The 17,308-nt window shown below is 40.5% G+C and overlaps 1 protein-coding gene across 2 annotated transcripts in view; it reads left to right on the top strand.

Annotated features, from left to right (window-relative positions):
- The window catches only part of LOC119372697 (membrane-bound transcription factor site-1 protease), a 62,346-nt gene that overhangs the window by 17,529 nt on the left and 27,509 nt on the right, over positions 1–17,308 (top strand). For both annotated transcript variants that reach the window (XM_037643152.2, XM_049419707.1), the window contains 8 exons: positions 2,046–2,355; positions 4,903–5,085; positions 5,700–5,776; positions 7,604–7,699; positions 11,538–11,617; positions 11,726–11,761; positions 14,574–14,855; positions 16,375–16,452. In XM_037643152.2, coding sequence (XP_037499080.1) covers positions 2,046–2,355; positions 4,903–5,085; positions 5,700–5,776; positions 7,604–7,699; positions 11,538–11,617; positions 11,726–11,761; positions 14,574–14,855; positions 16,375–16,452 — 1,142 coding nt within the window. The remainder of the gene's footprint in view (positions 1–2,045; positions 2,356–4,902; positions 5,086–5,699; positions 5,777–7,603; positions 7,700–11,537; positions 11,618–11,725; positions 11,762–14,573; positions 14,856–16,374; positions 16,453–17,308) is intronic.

Below are 17,308 nucleotides of genomic sequence, written 5' to 3'. Positions count from 1 at the left end.
GGCGTAGTGAGTACATTGCTAGTGTACTTGTATTAGTAGCCACAAGAGAGTTTATAACGGGTTCTGGAAATGCTGCTCTTCCAGCTTTCGCTGTGACTGTGCTGCACTTTTGGCGCAGGCCTGGCGTTCTTTTTTTTTTTTTTTGTGCTTGTACATCTTCGGCAATTTTTGCCAAAAAACCTTGGGCCTTAAATCAAATTTTCGAGCAGTCGCTAGAATGTAATCTCTCTCAAACACAACATATTTTGGTTAAAGTAGCCAAATGCTTTTCTAAATTTCTGCATTTTACATATGTTTGAATAGGTAGCATCAGAGTTGACCCCGAGTTAGAGCTTCCTGTTAATGTCATTGCTATGCAAATGTAACCCACTCTGTCCATTCATTGAGCTCGCTTCTACTGATTCCTATGGATTTTAACTTTTTGTTTTTTATATGTGGTGGTGGGCATTTCATGTTTCATGACAGTTGTAATCTACTAAGTTAATGCACAGGGTGCGCACAGGTCCTTGAAACCCTTGAATACCCTTGAAAATCGAAAGTCTGTTTTCAAGGCCCTTAAAAACCTTGAATTTCAGACCAGTCCTTGAAAAACCTTGAATTTGTTTAATGCTAAATTTGAATTGGTATTTGTCATCATGGAAACTGTTTTCATTGCTGAACTTTTGTCTTTTGTTTGGAGTTCTGAAATGCGGCCAAGAAACCATACCAATTTTTATACCTATTTAGCCGACTCTCGTTAGGTAGCTGGCAACATTAGACTTGGTGCGAGTCTCGGAGGCAGCGTTCACTGTAGATGTCGTGTCAGTGACCTAAAACGTCACCATCGGTACTAGCGGAAGTAGTATCGGCTGCGAGCACAGTGGCCCCATCGCTATCGCATGTCCATTGTCTTGTCTCTGCCCAACTAGTGCAACGCGGCGTCCGAGTTTGTGCGCGGGCTTTAACCTTTTCGTGTTCTTGTGCTATCAGCACTTTTTCGAATGAGCCTGCCTTCGTGTTAGTGCAAGGGGTGCAAGTGATGTGTGGATATGTGAAACAATGCCCAGAAAAAGCAAATTTCAGACTGCGTGGCTCCACCATGACGACTACAAGCACTGGATTGCACCTGACACGACGAATCCACATCGGGCTAAGTGCGAGCTTTGCGGCAAAACTTTTGATGTGACTGCCATGGGTGAATCCGCTTTAAAAAGTCACATGAAATGTGCCAAGGATATTGGCGCAATCAAGATGAGGCGAGGGAGTGCGTGGAAAAGCTACCTGACGCCTGTTGTGACAGAGCAGTCCACTACAGCATTTCCGTTGCAGTCGCCAAGCTTAAATGATGCTTCTAAAACACACGAGCTTTTCACTGACAAATTTACATTGCGATATTTGGTAAACATGTCTTTATTTATTTTTTATTGCGTGCAATACAAGCAGATTTGTATTGTGGCATGTGCTTTTCTTTGTACAATAAATGTCAGACCTTTTGAGCGCACTGTTTCAAGATCTTCGACATGGGCAAAAAAAATTACCTCTCGAAGAGGGCCTTGAAAATCCTCCTATAGGGCCTTGAAAGTTCTTGAATATCCTTGAATTTTCTCCTTTGAAACCTGTACAAACCCTGATGCAGTTCAAGTACACAGCTGCTTAAGGCAGTACATGATGAAATGCTGGCAGTTTCAGTTAGCTTGCAACATTAGAAACCTGCTATATATATATATAGTGACCACTATTGGGAGAACCGTAATTATAGAAGTGAATCAGTGTGTCAGAATATTTAATGCTGTAGACCTGTATCACATTAGCAGGGAAGCTGGCATTGTTTTAGCACATTTTTGTTGTTCTGTGCGTAATGTGTGTGTGTGTATGTGTGTGTACACATACACACACGCACATGTTGCATGTACATGGTAGCACATTTCCAAGTTTCTTTTGTATGGAAGCTTATGTATGGCATATTACAATGATAATACATTAAACATAACAAAACAAGACAAATCAACATAATATGTATGTATGTATATATGTATATATGTATGTAACATTATATACTTATACAGTGGTGCGCTGCATCTGGGATCAGCCCTGAACCCTGCCAGTGTGAAGCAGGCTCTGATGGCATCAGCCGGCCGACTACAGGGCTTCCCTATGTTTGAACAAGGCTGGGGCAAACTGCAGCTGCTTGAAGCTTACCGAGCTTTAGTCAACTACCGTCCTCAGGCAACACTGAGTCCCAGCTACTTGGATCTCAGTGAGTGCCCCTACATGTGGCCCTACTGTACCCAGCCACTCTACCATGGTGCCTTGCCCGTCATTGCCAATATCACAATTCTCAATGGCATGGGTGTATCCGGCCGTATTGTTGGGAAGGTGAGTGGTACATGTATGAGGCTAATCCTTCACTTTTTGTTTATATAATTTTCTAACCATTAAAAATCTGTTTAGCTTTATGAACTGTAGCAAATATATACTGAATTTATGAGAGTAGCGCTGAGGTGAAATCATTTTTTTTTCATAGTTCTGGGGAAGACTCTCTTAGTTCAGTAATTTAATTTTGCATGAGTTCTGGCTTATTGCCATAAGCCTAGGGAATAAGAACAAGTACAATTGTCTAGACATTTAACATCATGCAAGGGCTGGTCTTTCTGGCAGTCGATGCCTTAACAGCAAAAAGTAGCGACGTTGGCTCTATTGTGATTGTGGTGTTCTGTGCCATTCAATTAGTGGTAAGACCCATACTCTGCCAGAGCTGTCTTTTTTTCTCCTGCGTATAAAAAAGTGGTGCGAAGCCGAGCACCTTGACATGAAACTATATCAACATATGCTAAAGAAGGTTTAGTTTTGTAGCAAATAAGTATTGCAGAAATTGGACAGCACACATGTGCTTGTCTGAGGAGTAATTTCTCTGTGTTAACCTTTATGAGTGAGTCACTCACTAGGAATTAAAAATGCATTACCTCTATGTGTAGCACAGGTTTTGCTCATACTATTCATTGTCTTCAGAAAATTTTGAACACTGGATAGTGGTACTTGTAAATGATAAAAGGGGGGGGGGAGCTGCATGCTTATATGCTTTTATTTCCCCCTTTTGCTTTGTCCATGCGGTCTTTTTTAATAATACATTAAAACGTTTTTTTTTTTTTTTTCACTTTGGACACATTAAGAAAAAAAAACACAAGCCTGCAATGCAGCTGTGGTGTACACAGGGAGATAAGACGCTTGTCCCCTTTGTCCTTTCTATACTACCTGTGGACATGTGGTAGCAGTTGCTAATTTTAATGCCAGTTCTTGCTCTTTTAGCTTTGAAAGTAAAATATAATGGTGCAGCTTTCTGAAGCTCCAGTCCCTCTTCTTTGCAATGGTAACAACGTAGATGAGCTGCCTCAATAGAAAGCCACACAATCCACAGTGCAGTGGCGCCTCTCAAACCCCAATTTTCTACCTGATATTTTTCAACAGCACACTAGAAAAGCACAGTTTTTCTCAGCTGCCTCTTTTGATTTTTTTTCTGGTATTGCCTGATGGGATAAATCACGCAAGAAAAAAAAAACTTTGGCCAAATTGGCCATTCAGATTTCAGAGTCTCCCCTCAGAGAAGTTGGCAGTAAGCTGGAAGGGTGAACAGCATTTCCCGTGTCGCCCACTGTTGGGAGAACCATAATTATAGAGCAGTGGTATACAGTGTGTCAGTTTATTTAATGCTGTGGACCCGTCTCACATTAGCAGTAGAGCTGTGCGAATAGCAAAATTTTGGTTGCGAAGGGAATTCGAGTATTGAAATGTGAGTGCGAATCGAATCGAATATTTTTCTAATATTTCTCGAATATTTCTAAAATATTTTTCGAATACTTCGAAGCAAAATTGCAGAAAAAAAAAGTTAGAGAGGATTCTTAAGCATATTCTTATGAGATAGCAACATGAAAGTGTTTCTTTTCGCTAGGTGGATGAAGCACTTGTGGGTGGTGTTTCATAGTTGTCTTATCAAGAATGAGGCAATGTAGAGGCCGAATTCTATTTAAGTACATGATTTGGTGCAACCAAAGTGTTGCCGACAACACTTTACACGTGATGGGCAAAGATGCCATTTCCTCAGCCTCTCCTCCTCTTTCAACTTCTGTGGAAACCCAACTGATGTGGCAGGCAAGGGTGTGCTCCCTTCAAGTCCGAAGTTCCAAATCTGCCCTGTACACGTCGATATATAAGAACATATGAAATTTTGGAGGCTAAAAGGGGGGGCTTCGGCTTCCGATTTTTCGGACTTCCTGCCCAAATTTCAGGTCCAAAACAGCATTAATTGACCCTCACATCTGCCACACCTTTCATCTCCATGTTGGAACCAGCGTTTTCTTGAGTTAATACGTTTGCGATCGTAGCAGAGCTTGAAAGGCAGCTTTGCCGCAATACCGGGGTGTGATGAGGTGAAGCATATCGAAAATCTAGGGACCACTTCTAATCGGACGTTAAATGTGTCTTGGCAAAGTTCGACAGTAACGGAGCTTGAAAGGCAGCTTTGCCGCAATACCGGGGTGTGACGAGGTGAAGCATTTTGAAAATCTAGGGACCACTTTAAATTGAATGTTGACTGTGTCTTGACAAAGTTCGACCGTAACGGAGCTTGAAAGGCAGCTTTGCCGCAATACGAGAGTGTAATGAGGTGAAGCATATTGCATATCTGAAGGGGTCACTTTCAATCGGACATTGACTGTATTTGTTTTTGGGAAGTTCGAATAGTAAAATTCCAGTTCGAATCGAATCGAATAGCAAACACTATTAGAAAAATATTCGAAATTTCGAATATTCGCGCACCCTTAATTAGCAAGGATGCTGGCATTGTTCTTTTAGCATATTTTGGTTGTTCTGTGCATAGTCTCTGTATGACTGCAGTTGTCAGTTGAATGCCCACTCTCCTCTGCCCAGCCCGAGTGGCATCCATACATTCCAGAGCATGGCCACTACTTGGAGCTTGCATTTGGCTATCCTGAGGTGCTGTGGCCCTGGTCAGGCTTCCTCTCCATCCACTTCCTGGTGACTGCAGAAGCTGCACAGTGGGAGGGCATTGCCCAAGGCCATGTGTCTCTCACTGTAGAGTCCTCACCTGGGGTAAGGCGCTCCAGACTGTGCTCATGCGCATTAAGGCTGCTTCATAGTCTTCTTGGCAGCACATGCATTTGCAGCAGCCCTTGTTAAGGAGTTAACACAATGTAATGCTTGCCAGAGCAGCCATGGTTATATAGAGAAATGCAAAGTATTTATCACTGCTTTTGTGCACACGTGCACTATCATTGCTATGGCTCTTTAGATTAGAGGCATGCACATCCTTTGGCATTATTGGAAGCCACGGCTTATGTAGGTGGGATGCACAACGTGCCCTTTCTAGAAACTAATATATTGTTACCTGAAGCTCTAGCACTGTCAGTGATTGAGTGATTCTTCACGTGCGAATTATAATGTTTCTATGCTAAGAGAGTTTTTCTAGTTGCTCATTAATACCTTTGCCTTATTTTCCTGATTTACATACTCTTCCATTACAAATGTAACATTTTTTTAGTTCTTGCTCCTTATATTTTTTTCTGATTGGAGTGTGGCGTTAAATTTATTTAATCTGATTTTTAAGTAGCCGCGTGGTATTTGCTTTCTCTTCATTTTCCGTTAGTTTTCTTGTGGTGCTTTCTTGTTTATTAAAAAAAATTATATTCCACTTTTCTTTCTTTTAGGAAGGGGAAGTAGAACCACGGCGATCGAACCTAAAGTTGCCAATTAAGGCAAAGATTATTCCAACCCCTCCTCGCAGGTAACCTTTTTTGCTTTTTCTGTATAGTAATTTTGTTGTGTTGTAACTAATACTGTATTTACTCACGTAATTTCCGCGCCCCTAAAATAACATGTTGGCTTTGAAAAAGAAATTTTTACTCGCATATTTTGTGTGCCCTGTCCCATGGAGTTTGACGCAGTCACAACACCACATGTGTACTTTGGGCTGCATACAGAGAAGTTCAAGCAGAAACTCCATGTCGGGGCATTGTCGTATGCAGTAAATCCTCATTGTTGCGTACCCTGTTTAATAAATACTAATGGCTAAAATGTAGTAACTAGGCTTGTGTGAATATTCGAGCATCTCGAATATTCAAACGAATATTACAGTATTCGAATTCGCTTATATTCGAATTTAAATTATTGGAAATTTTGAAGTATTCGAAATGAACGAATAGGTGTATATTAGTCCGCATGTATCCCCCCTCTGTAAAGGTGGTTTCACTAAAATGGAGGGGTGCTGTACCGTGAATGCAACTTTCCAAGAAGAATCCGCACTGCCGCTCCACTTCAAGGTTCACTGCTCTTAAAATTTTCTTATTTCTTGATCGATTTTGATGAAACTTGGTGAGCTTATGTATATTTGTGTTCTGATTTCAAATATACAGTTATTTTTCTAGTATAATGAGTAGTTTTTAAAACACAAAATATTTCATGTGCCTTTTGGGGAGCCAGATTTTTACTAAACTGAGAGAGTTACAAAGTAAATACACTCAAACCTCGTTATAACGAACACGGATATAACGAATTACCGGTTATAACGAAGTAAATGAAGAATAGTCTTGTCATAGCTACAGTGTTACAAATAAACGTTTATAACGAATTTTCAGATATAACGAAGTTATTTTCGTGGCAGATGCGACTTTGTTATAATGAGGTTTGAGTGTAAGCATATCACAATAATCTGGAAGCGGCAGGTACCAAATGTATTTGCGAGAGCCTGGGCGTGCACCAAAACGCCTGGTAATTGTACTGGGAGGCATTAAAGCTATTTCAGACGTGGCTGTGGCGATTTGACTGCTTGAGCAGAATAAAAAAGCATGAATTCATTTTTTCGGACTGCCCAATTTTTCGGACGATTTCGCGGTCCCTAGGGAGTCGGAAAAATCGGACGTTGACTGTAGTTCTCAGTAGTGCACAGATATAGTTATATAAGGATGATAGGCTCCATGCAACAGTAGGTGTCTCATTTAAGTGAAAGGGCACTGGTTTCTGTTGAGTTGTAGATTGCCTTGCACAGGTACTTCAGATAGGGAAAAGCTATATGAATTGTGTGTTCTGCCACAATGTTTCCTGTCATAGTTTGAAATGCTCCTTGGTATAGCCACTGTATGCTGTTGCACTTTCATGCAAGAGAGAGAGGGTGGGTTTTTTCTTTTTGTCTGCACTTTGGTAAAAAGAAAAAAAAAATGCCTTGTACTAGTACAGTGGCAGTTAGTGCATATTTATGCCACACGTTCCCGTCAGGTACATATTATTGGGCTTTTACTTTAGTGAATAGAATAATGGGATTAGGACTTACCGCTGTGTCTGTTTTTTGGTGCTTATTGTTACTCGCTGCCACTGTTCAGTCAGCTGAAGCTTTGGTTATAATCGAAAGATTTTTTTTTTGGTTGGAATCAAGCAAACACAATATTTTACAAACCATGACTTCAGTAGATGTTACTGAGCTCGTGTTTTGAAAATTACAACTTCCTTTTTTTAACCCCTAAAATAAGTAAGTATGCAAAACTACACGAGTAAATACTTATTAATAAGCTCATCGAAAGAACATGTAATACATCTTTGTATGCTTTTTCTATTTCAGCAAGCGCATATTGTGGGATCAGTACCACAACTTGCGTTATCCTCCTGGCTATTTTCCAAGGGACAACTTGAAAATAAAGACAGACCCTTTAGATTGGTAAGACCATATAAGTTTCATCTGGCATTATAAACCAACTGACCTACATGCCATGTTGTTATTTCAAAACAATGTTACTTTGTAACTTGATAAGCAAAGATATACATTCACTGTCATATGAAGAGCATATACGAACCTCGTTAATTCAAAGTCACTGGGACTGCGAAAAATCTTCGAACTAAGCGGGTTTTCGAATGAACAAAACATACAAAAAGCAGGATGGAAGGAACTTTGAATTACTGAAATTAATTAGAGGTGGTTGTTTGCTGTGCCTGCTAGTTTGCGGCTCGAAGGGTTATGTTTTCCAGCAATACCCGGCCCCAATTTTGCCGGAAACCCGGTGAAACGGCCGGCCTCGCTGCTGCCAGTGCAAAAAAAAAAAGAAAGAAAAAAAGACTGTTTCATGGTCAGCTGAAATGCGTGCCTGCAGAAAAGAAGATGTGCTTCACTGCAACACAGTTATGACACGCGGGCAGCTGGTCACCTGCTCCTCGCGGCGTGAGCGCGTCATGATGCGACCATTCACCCATTCTTTCTGGTAAAATCAAGAATTTAATAATGGTCAGTGGGATGGAATTTGCGAGGTGTTCTGGCTGGAAAACATGATCATTGAAGTTTTCGAAGAGTTTTCGAAGTAGGCATTGCAGGCAATAAACTCCACCAGCAGCGCAAGTGCGCAAATAGCCGGAGCAACCGCCTTTAGGAGGTTCGCATACATCGCGAATTCCGTCAGAATGTCCTTTAATTATTTCTTTATTTTCCCAGAAAGAATGGGTAAATCATGACGCGCTGACATTGCGAGAAGCATGCACCATGCTGCCCACGTGTCACCGCTGTGTTGCAGTGAAGCACGTCTTCTTTTCCGCCGGCGCGCATCTCAGCTGACTACGAGACTGCTTTTTTTTCTTTTTTTTTTTCTTTCTTTGCGCTGGCAGCAGCGAGCCAGGGGCGCTTCACCTGTCACTCATTAGTATCGCTACATTATATTGCCTTGTGGCTCCTAAGGGCTGTCGTTTCCGAGGATTCGCGGCGCAATCAGGATTGAGAATTGGCACATGGCACCCAAAGTTTTCGAATTAACCGGGCTCGTGCTGGCCGCCGCTTCAAATTATCCATTCAATTTTGCATTGCAAAATACTGGACTGCACAAATCCTTCGAATTAAGCAGGATTTCGAAATAACCGAGTTCGAATTATTGAGGTTTCACTGTAGTAGGCACAACAGCTATATTGTATACAGTCATTGTCTGTCCTATTTTTGGGACTCTCTAGGGACCAAAATTGTTTGAAAAGTTGGGCAGTCAGAAAAAACAAAAAGGTCTTAGCATCTGAACCATTGCATTAGCACCACTGGTAAGATTTAAGTGCTTCTGTACGTGGCATTTGCATTTCAGGGATTTCTTGTCATTGTATAGCTTTCTGCCCCACTCTACCTTTGCCAAAGTTACAGGAAGTAGCGAGTGCGCGACCTTTGTTTTCAAACAAACACAACTGCAGTTAACAGCCATTGACCAAAGTGTCTGTTACAAGTGAGGTTGTTGACCAACATTGAAGAATAACTCGTTCTTTACGACCAATTGTTTTCTACATCCGGTGTCTGTTACAAAAGAGGTCCAATTAATGGGAGAGCTAGGGCAGCCAACCATGTGGCTGCATGGTTTCTATTACATCAAGTTTTCTGTTGCACCAGTGCCTTTTATAACGGGATTGCAGTGTAGCTGCGATTCCTGTTATCTCCTGGCTGATTAGCGCTCGCATCTGTCTAGGGCGTCGTGGCTTTCTTTAGAGTGAGCCGTGGCATGAGATCCATGTCTTCATCCAAGACTGCTTTTCTCTACCGTGTGCAGATCTTGATTAATCATTTCCTTGAAAGTGGTTTAATCAGTGATAAATTGTCCTTCCATCACAATGTAGCCTGTGTTTTTTATGCCAGTGTGCAGACTGCAGTGAAATTGCTTTTCTAGGTGAAACCATTGCTCACCACAGCCACTGCAACCAAAACTATGGTTTAATCAGTGATAAATTGTCCTTCCATCACAATGTAGCCTGTGGTTTTTATGCCAGTGTGCAGACTGCAGTGAAATTGCTTTTCTAGGTGAAACCATTGCTCACCACAACCACTGCAACCAAAACTGTGGTCACATTTGACGTGATCATCGATAGTCACCACGCAGTCCTGAAGACAAGCGGTCAACACTGTATATTATGCGACAGTGAATGCATGAATAGAGGCTATAAAAGTGCAAGAAAACATGAAGCATTCTGTCATTCCCTTGTCATTCCCATACTGTTCCCACTGATGACTTCATCGCTTTATTTTATTTGGATGCTAGTGCCATTTTCACTCTTGTATGTTGCACATTTGTGGCACTTCTTGCTTGGCGCACTGCAAGGGTCATCCAAACCGGGGTGCGGCCAAATTTTTCTGAATAAACGAGGGTTTGATGTCATTAAACATTGCATACAGTTTCCTTGACAAGTCCAAGTTATTCTATTTTACATATTAACATGAGCCAAGTTAACAAGGTCTTACTGTAATATTAATTAATGCAACTCACAAGAATAAAGCCATAGTTGCATGTAGACCGTAGAAAAAAAAGCAAGATTTGATAGAGTAGCTGTGGCAGTTGCATCTGTTTCTTCTGAAATATTTCACAGGCATGTTTAATTAGCCTTCTAAAACAGTTTTATCCAGTTTTGTCATCTTGTTATTTTGAATCGCAAATAAGACGACAAAACAAAACAGCTCAAAACAAAATTGTGTTGACAAATACTGAATGGCCTTCAATTAGTTTAACGTAATTGTTAAGATGGCCATGCTGGCATGCCTAGAGATTTGTCCATGCTCTTTTGTGGAGACGATAGCTTATTATCTCAAAGTTTAAGACCTGATTGTTAATGGTTAAATTAGCAAATGCTGCCAACCATTTGCACCTAAAGCTCAGACCACATTCAACGTAAGTGTCAAAGGGGTGTCAAGGTACTGCTCTCCATAGACTGCTTCATAAGAGTGCAGTGTTGTAGCAACTAGAAACAGCTGAGTGAATGTCCCAGTTGAGTTGCTTGAGATGTTGGGTTGACCTCATTTGGCAAATTGGTAGCCTGCATTGTTGTTTTTGATGAACTCACTTTGGCTGGCTGCCTATTACTGTCACAAATGGTCAGGCTTTTAGGCTGGCCATATGTGGCCTTAGCAAGAATTTCTTGGTTGTACCAATGAGAACACTTTCTCAAATTGATACATACCCTGGGTGAGACACGGAGCATGTTTAGTTCATGTGCAGGATTGCTGGTGTGTGCATGTGGCAGTTCTGCCATTGCCTTTTATCATATTTCGTAGGCTTTCTTCTATATACTGAAAAAAAAGTCATTATATAAACTGCAGTGTCTCGGAGACAAATAAAACTAATATTTCCGTATGTTTTCCAGAATTTTCCATTACCATATTTGCTGTAAATGCAAAAATGATGAAATTAACTATTCCTAACTAATTAAGTGCTAAAAGTGCTGGGGGCCATCTTAAGGCAGCAGAGTACTACTCGTTTAATTTACGTAGAGGGATTTGCTTTGCAGGACTGCAACTGTTTAGTCATTGCACTGCTTTATTCGCTGCTGTCTATTCCCCTTTCCCATTCCTCCAGTGTAAGGCGGCCAATCAAACACTTTTCTGGCTAACCTCTCTGCCCTTCTGTTTTCTTCCTTCCTTTGCAGTCTTACGTTCCCTTAATTGTGCTGTCCACATGTCATCAGCCTACCAGCCCATCTTTCTACCTTTATAATTTTACTGTTTAAAAAAAAATTTCTCCAAATGTAACCGAGAATTTGCTCTGTCCTTACAGGAGTGGAGACCACATCCACACTAACTTTAAGGACATGTACCAGCATTTACGAAATCATGGTTATTATATTGAAGTTCTTGGTAAGTACGACACACTGCCTTTACCCTAGAACACAAATACAGCATTGTTGTTTTTGTGAAGTGTGTTGGTTTTGAAGGGTATTGAAATTTTCCCTTTTATATCTGCAGGTTTCCCATTCACATGCTTTGATGCACAAAACTATGGTAGGTGTTCTGAATTGTGCATGCTTTGTTCAAATTCCCATGTTTAGTTTTTCTATTTGTATATTAATAATAATAATTGTTTGGGTTTTAACGTCCCAAAACCATAATATGATTATGAGAGAGGCCGTAGTGGAGGGCTCTAGGAATTTTGACCGCCTGGGTTTCTTTAACGTGCACCTAGTTTTTCTATTTGCTATAGCATGCTATGTTCTCTGAAATATTATCACCCCTCTCATCCAGTGTTGTAGGCATTACAAACAAAAGAAGTAACTAAAATACGTTGCTCATTACGCTAACAAAAAAGAAACGCGTTACCGCCCTATGTTACCCACACACAAAAAAAAAGGTAACACGTTACCGTTACAGAAAAAAAAGCAACACTCGTTACTTCTGCCATTACTCCATTTTGAGAAATTTTAATCAGTGCGCCTTCGCTGCAGGAACCCAAAATAACAATTTCGTCAAGCTCATATTTGTATATTTCACATAAAACTTCTAGCCCAAACAACAAATTTAGAAGAATTACTGACATAACGAGAATATTTTGCATAATGTGCTGGACTTTAGTGTATTGGCCTAAAGTTGACCGTAGAGTTGCATGTGATGGCTCATAACCTTGTGGCACATGGCCAGTAAAAAGCCATTTCTCAAAGGGACATTTGGCAGAAAATGAGACTTCAACAGCAATGGGCTCCACTCTCCGGGAAAAAAAACGTCGCTGATCTCTCAACAAATTTACAGTAGTTTTCACGGCATGCTTATTCCAACAAAATGCACTGATTTTATAGCAATAAAGATGTGCTTCATTTGCATAGTTTCAGAAAAATAATTGCAGCATAAATAATTCTTGCCCTTTAACCCTTTGTAGGCTCACCTATATTTTTGACACGATGTTATAAAAACCGGCTGTGGTATATACATATAAAGCACAAAGAAATAGTATAAAACCAATTTCATCAAAATAAAGCTACTACTTTGCTGGGAAATAGTGGGACACGTATGTCCCACTGACTCATGAAGGCAGGGCCGTAACTAAGGGAGGGTTGAGGGGTTTCAGACACCCCCCAAAATTTTTTCATGCTTTAACTTTTTGGGTGACACTAAAGTACTTGTAGTAGGACTGAAACGCGGGCAAGTTGGACCCTATCTATGGTTGGGTAGTGCACAGACAGACAAGACACGAAGGAAGAAGACGGGACAAGTGCTGGTCTAACAACTAAAAGACTTCATTTGAAAAATTTATATATATACAGAAAACGTAAGCCACACACAAGCTTACGACAGATCAATGAAAATAATCTCTTGTTCCGATAGTGACACCAACGACTGAATTATCATATTGCTATCTCACTTTGCCATGTGGTATGCCTCTGCTATCTCACATGTGCGTTGATCATGATGGTGTGTGCACGCGCACTTGCACGCCTTCACAGCAACCACCAGTTGCCAAAGTTAGCTGTTCTACACACAAACACCACCCAAAAAATTCGTGGGTATGGCCCTGCATGAAGGTACCATCATGCGATCACATCATTGGGTATTTTGGATGAAACGACCAAAACAAGTGGCAGAGAGGAGCACTTGTCAAGTTGTGCAGAGGGACATTGTGCGCAACACATTTCCAGCAGCAGAACAGCACCTCTTTGCCTTAGAAGCCTTCGCAGGGCTGTGGTGTGTTCCTGTAAAGGTTGCAAAAATTGCAAGTGTTTATGTGAAGGCGTTCGAGATCAGCTTTGCTCGCTCAGGAGCTCTTTTTAGCAGGTTTAGTAAAACTTCTTAATCGCTGCCAGATGTCATTTCTGAACCAATCGTTTCTAAGGTAGGCTATCTGCTCTTTCCTTCAACTTCTGTCAACTTCCTGAGCCTATAATCCTACACTGGAAACTGCCTGCCCCTTGCCTCAGCTTACTGCAGTGCCTGTTCCATGTGAACTCAGTTAATCGTCATTATTGCACAGTTTAAGAGGAACAGCAGCCACTACTTTATGACCGCTGCTACATTATAGACATACATTACTTTCACCACAAATATACAGTCAAACCCAGATATATTGAACTCAAAGGTGATTTCAAAATAGTTCAGTGTATGTTTGAAATGCACAGTAGGGTTATTTGAAATATATGTAAAAACTCTACGCATTTTAGGCAGTCTCTTAAGATTGTTAAAAGCAAGAATTTACTGATTTCTTGCCCTGAGGCCACATCAACAACATAAAAGTTGAACACTATTTGCCAAAACAGTGCCATTTTGTCTGCATGAATATTTCTGATCACACGTGTAACTTGTCGTTTTGTCTGGATGAATATTTCTGATCACACATCTCCTAACTTTCCCTCAGAGGAGAAGAGCACTTGCAGGGTAGCAGCCCGGCGGAGTGTTGAATATGTGGAATTTGGGGATTGGGAGTTTGGTATAAGTGTAGAACATCGCAAGACTTTAACACTGGATTTCCAAGGGGATCTTATTACTATCCGATATAACAAATAATTCACCGTCGCCTGGTTTTGATATATCCAGATTGAACTGTACTTCTGTACTATGGTTTTCTGTAGGCAATGTTACTGCCATTTCATTTTATGAGCCATTTCGTTATAACTCGCCCAGCTTTTTACCTTGCCACATTTTTAACTGGTGTCCTTCTTTCTTTGTACTGTGGTGTAGCCAATTTGATACCTCATTTCCATGATTTGCAGCCGCAACCAGCAGCACTTTTTTGATGTCTAAGGGTTGTGAAAAAGCTTAGCAGGTGTATTTTTGCACTTACTTGTACTGGTAGCATAGAGTTCATATAGTTGTGCTTTTATGTTTCCAGGAACTTTGTTGCTTGTTGATCTTGAAGAAGAATACTTTCCCGAGGAGCTGGCTAAGCTGCGTCGTGACGTAGAGAATGGGTTGTCGCTGGTGGTGTTTGCCGACTGGTACAACGTTTCTGTCATGCGCAAGATTAAGTTTTTTGATGAGAACACACGCCAGTGGTGGATGCCCGACACTGGAGGTTCAAATGTGCCAGCCATCAATGACCTGTTGTCATCTTGGAACATTGGCTTAGGTGACCACGTCTATGAAGGCGAGTTCACCATTGGAGACCATAAAAGTAAGGCGATTTCAATTATGACTTCAGATGCATTAATCACAACCATATGATGAAGCAGACAATGAAGCTAGATGCACAAGGCACTTGAATTGCACCACATTTTTTCCGTTTTTGTAGAATCTGTGTTTGTTTATTCTGTAGCTTGTTTATGAGTAGGCATTGCCATGTTGTCAGGGTTGCTGCAGAGTGCTTCTGCCTAGTTGGCAATTATATTGTTAACTTATATTCAGTGCACAGTTCAACTTACAGTAACTTATTTTTCATTCATACTGTTCGAATGATCATAATATAGAGCAGGCAAGCATGAGAATCTTATGCTAAAATAGAAATACAAAAGGCCATGTGAACCGAATGTGTTGCATTGTTGCAGTTGAGCAGCAATTATTTTGTGCTATATAATTGCTCTTTTTGGATGCTAGAAATCGGTATCACAATGGTAGCCTCAGGTGAATTTATCGTAAAACCATTAGACTAAATAAAAGGTATGTAGAGTTGTCTATGGAAAATCCACACGTACTGGTTGCTTTTGTTGCTTCTGATTCAGTTGCTTAAAGGGACACTAAAGGCAAATGACAATGTATGTCAGAGTGAAAGGTGAACATTTGAGAACGCCTAAAACGTCAGTATCATCAACAGCAATGCTCTACTAATCGAGAAATTAAGGTATATGTAGAACACGATAAGCACCACTAGTGGGACACTTTGCCCGATGACTTCAAGAGTCCCGAGTACAATTAATCACTAGTATTCAGACTACTTATAATAAAAAAATAATATTCCGTACATTAAAAGATGTAATAAAATGCTTGTGCTTTTCTGTTTCATTCATGGAAAGAAGAACTTGGCGTTACCAAGGAGAACGGTGCTGGTGGTTTAAAAGTTCTGTTTTTGCCAGGCTGCTTTCCGCTCGCGCGGTCACGTCTCAGGAGTAGTTTTGTTGTCGCATACTGTTGCGTGTGCTTTGCACGCTCATGAAAGTAGCTCTAACGGAAAGTTCGACAAAATGCCGCGTCCCTGTTGTGTTACAATATGTTGAACTTTCACGAGTGCATCAATTTCAAGCTGGGACTTCCTTCGCAAATGTTCAACATACCGTAACTTTTGTTCTAATGGGCTTAGAACATCCATTTTTGTTGCGTTGCACTCAGTTCTAATAACAGGTTATTGTGATATGCTGATTGACTTTGTGACTCTCTCTGCTAAAAAAAATCTTCCTCCCCAAAAGGCACATGAAATAGTTTGTATTTTAAAAACTACCGGCTATACTAGAAAAATAATTGCATATTTAAAATCAGCACACAAATATACATAAACTCACCCAGTATCATCAAAATCGATCAAGAAATAAGAAAAAAATTTTAAGAGCAGTGTCCCCCCTTAAGAAAATGGCTAAGTGGTTAGTGAAAGAACACCTTTGAATATTCCACCCACATAATGCATTGGCATTAAAGTGTCTTGTGTTTTGCAGTTCTGTTTTTTTCTTTCATGTTAATTTTTTCTCTGCCTCTTTGTTCTGCAGTGTACTACGCCTCTGGTACAAGCATAATCAAATTTCCAGAGAATGGCCTTCTGATTCGGAGAACGCTCACCAATCAAGGTTTGAATTGTACTCCTGTTGTGGGTCCGAACGCTGCTGTGTTTTCAATTGGGGACTTCTAGAATAAAGTTCCCCAGACTAACAGCCTACCTTACACGTTCTTGGACTGACTTATTTTTGTCAAGATGGCCTTGTTATTTGTCGTGTTAGTTCTGTAGTTATTTAAATGATGTGGCAACAAGTTAGTGTCCACAATGGAAGAAATCTGCAGTAAACCCCTGCAACATTCGCTAACCCGCATGTTGGATTCTGACACTTGCAGCAATAGTAACTCGAGTTAGTGTTGATGAACTCTGGTGTTAACTCAGTAGTTTTCCTTCTCTTTTTTTTTTTTTGACACTTTTGTACTTACTAGGATAGAAGCTGAATAAACCACACAAATCCCTATGTACCGTTACTTTACTGAGCTTGTTATCTCATAAATCTGATTTGAACTTAAAGCAAAGGTTGACTTGTATTTTTAATATGCCTGAGCGAGTCTTAATTGGGAACAGTTGAGTAAACCATCGAATAAAAAAATTCTCTGCTAACGTATTTTCAAGGAACTTGTACTTTTATTGTATTTGTTTACTTCTTTATTTTACAGATGTACTCATCATTGCTGCAAATAAGGATAAGCAACTTGTTCAAAATTTTCTTGTTGTATGGAGTTTAGGTTCTATGCAGAACAGGTGCATTAGCTTAGTAGCTGGGGTGTTACCCTCAGCTGCTTTATTTTGATAAGGACGAAATGCAGAAAGCTCTAATGTGCTTGTAGTTTGGTGCTTTTTGGAGGTTTCCAGCTGGTCAAAATTAATCCACATGCCCCACTGCATTATGCCCCACAATGATAGTGATGCCTAGTGACAGCCAAAGC

The sequence above is a fragment of the Rhipicephalus sanguineus genome, chromosome 1, assembly GCF_013339695.2.
Source record: "Rhipicephalus sanguineus isolate Rsan-2018 chromosome 1, BIME_Rsan_1.4, whole genome shotgun sequence".
NCBI classification, from domain to species: Eukaryota; Metazoa; Arthropoda; class Arachnida; order Ixodida; family Ixodidae; genus Rhipicephalus; species Rhipicephalus sanguineus.
Note: the sequence above shows the minus strand (reverse complement) of the source record. Positions and strands in the feature narration are given on the sequence as shown.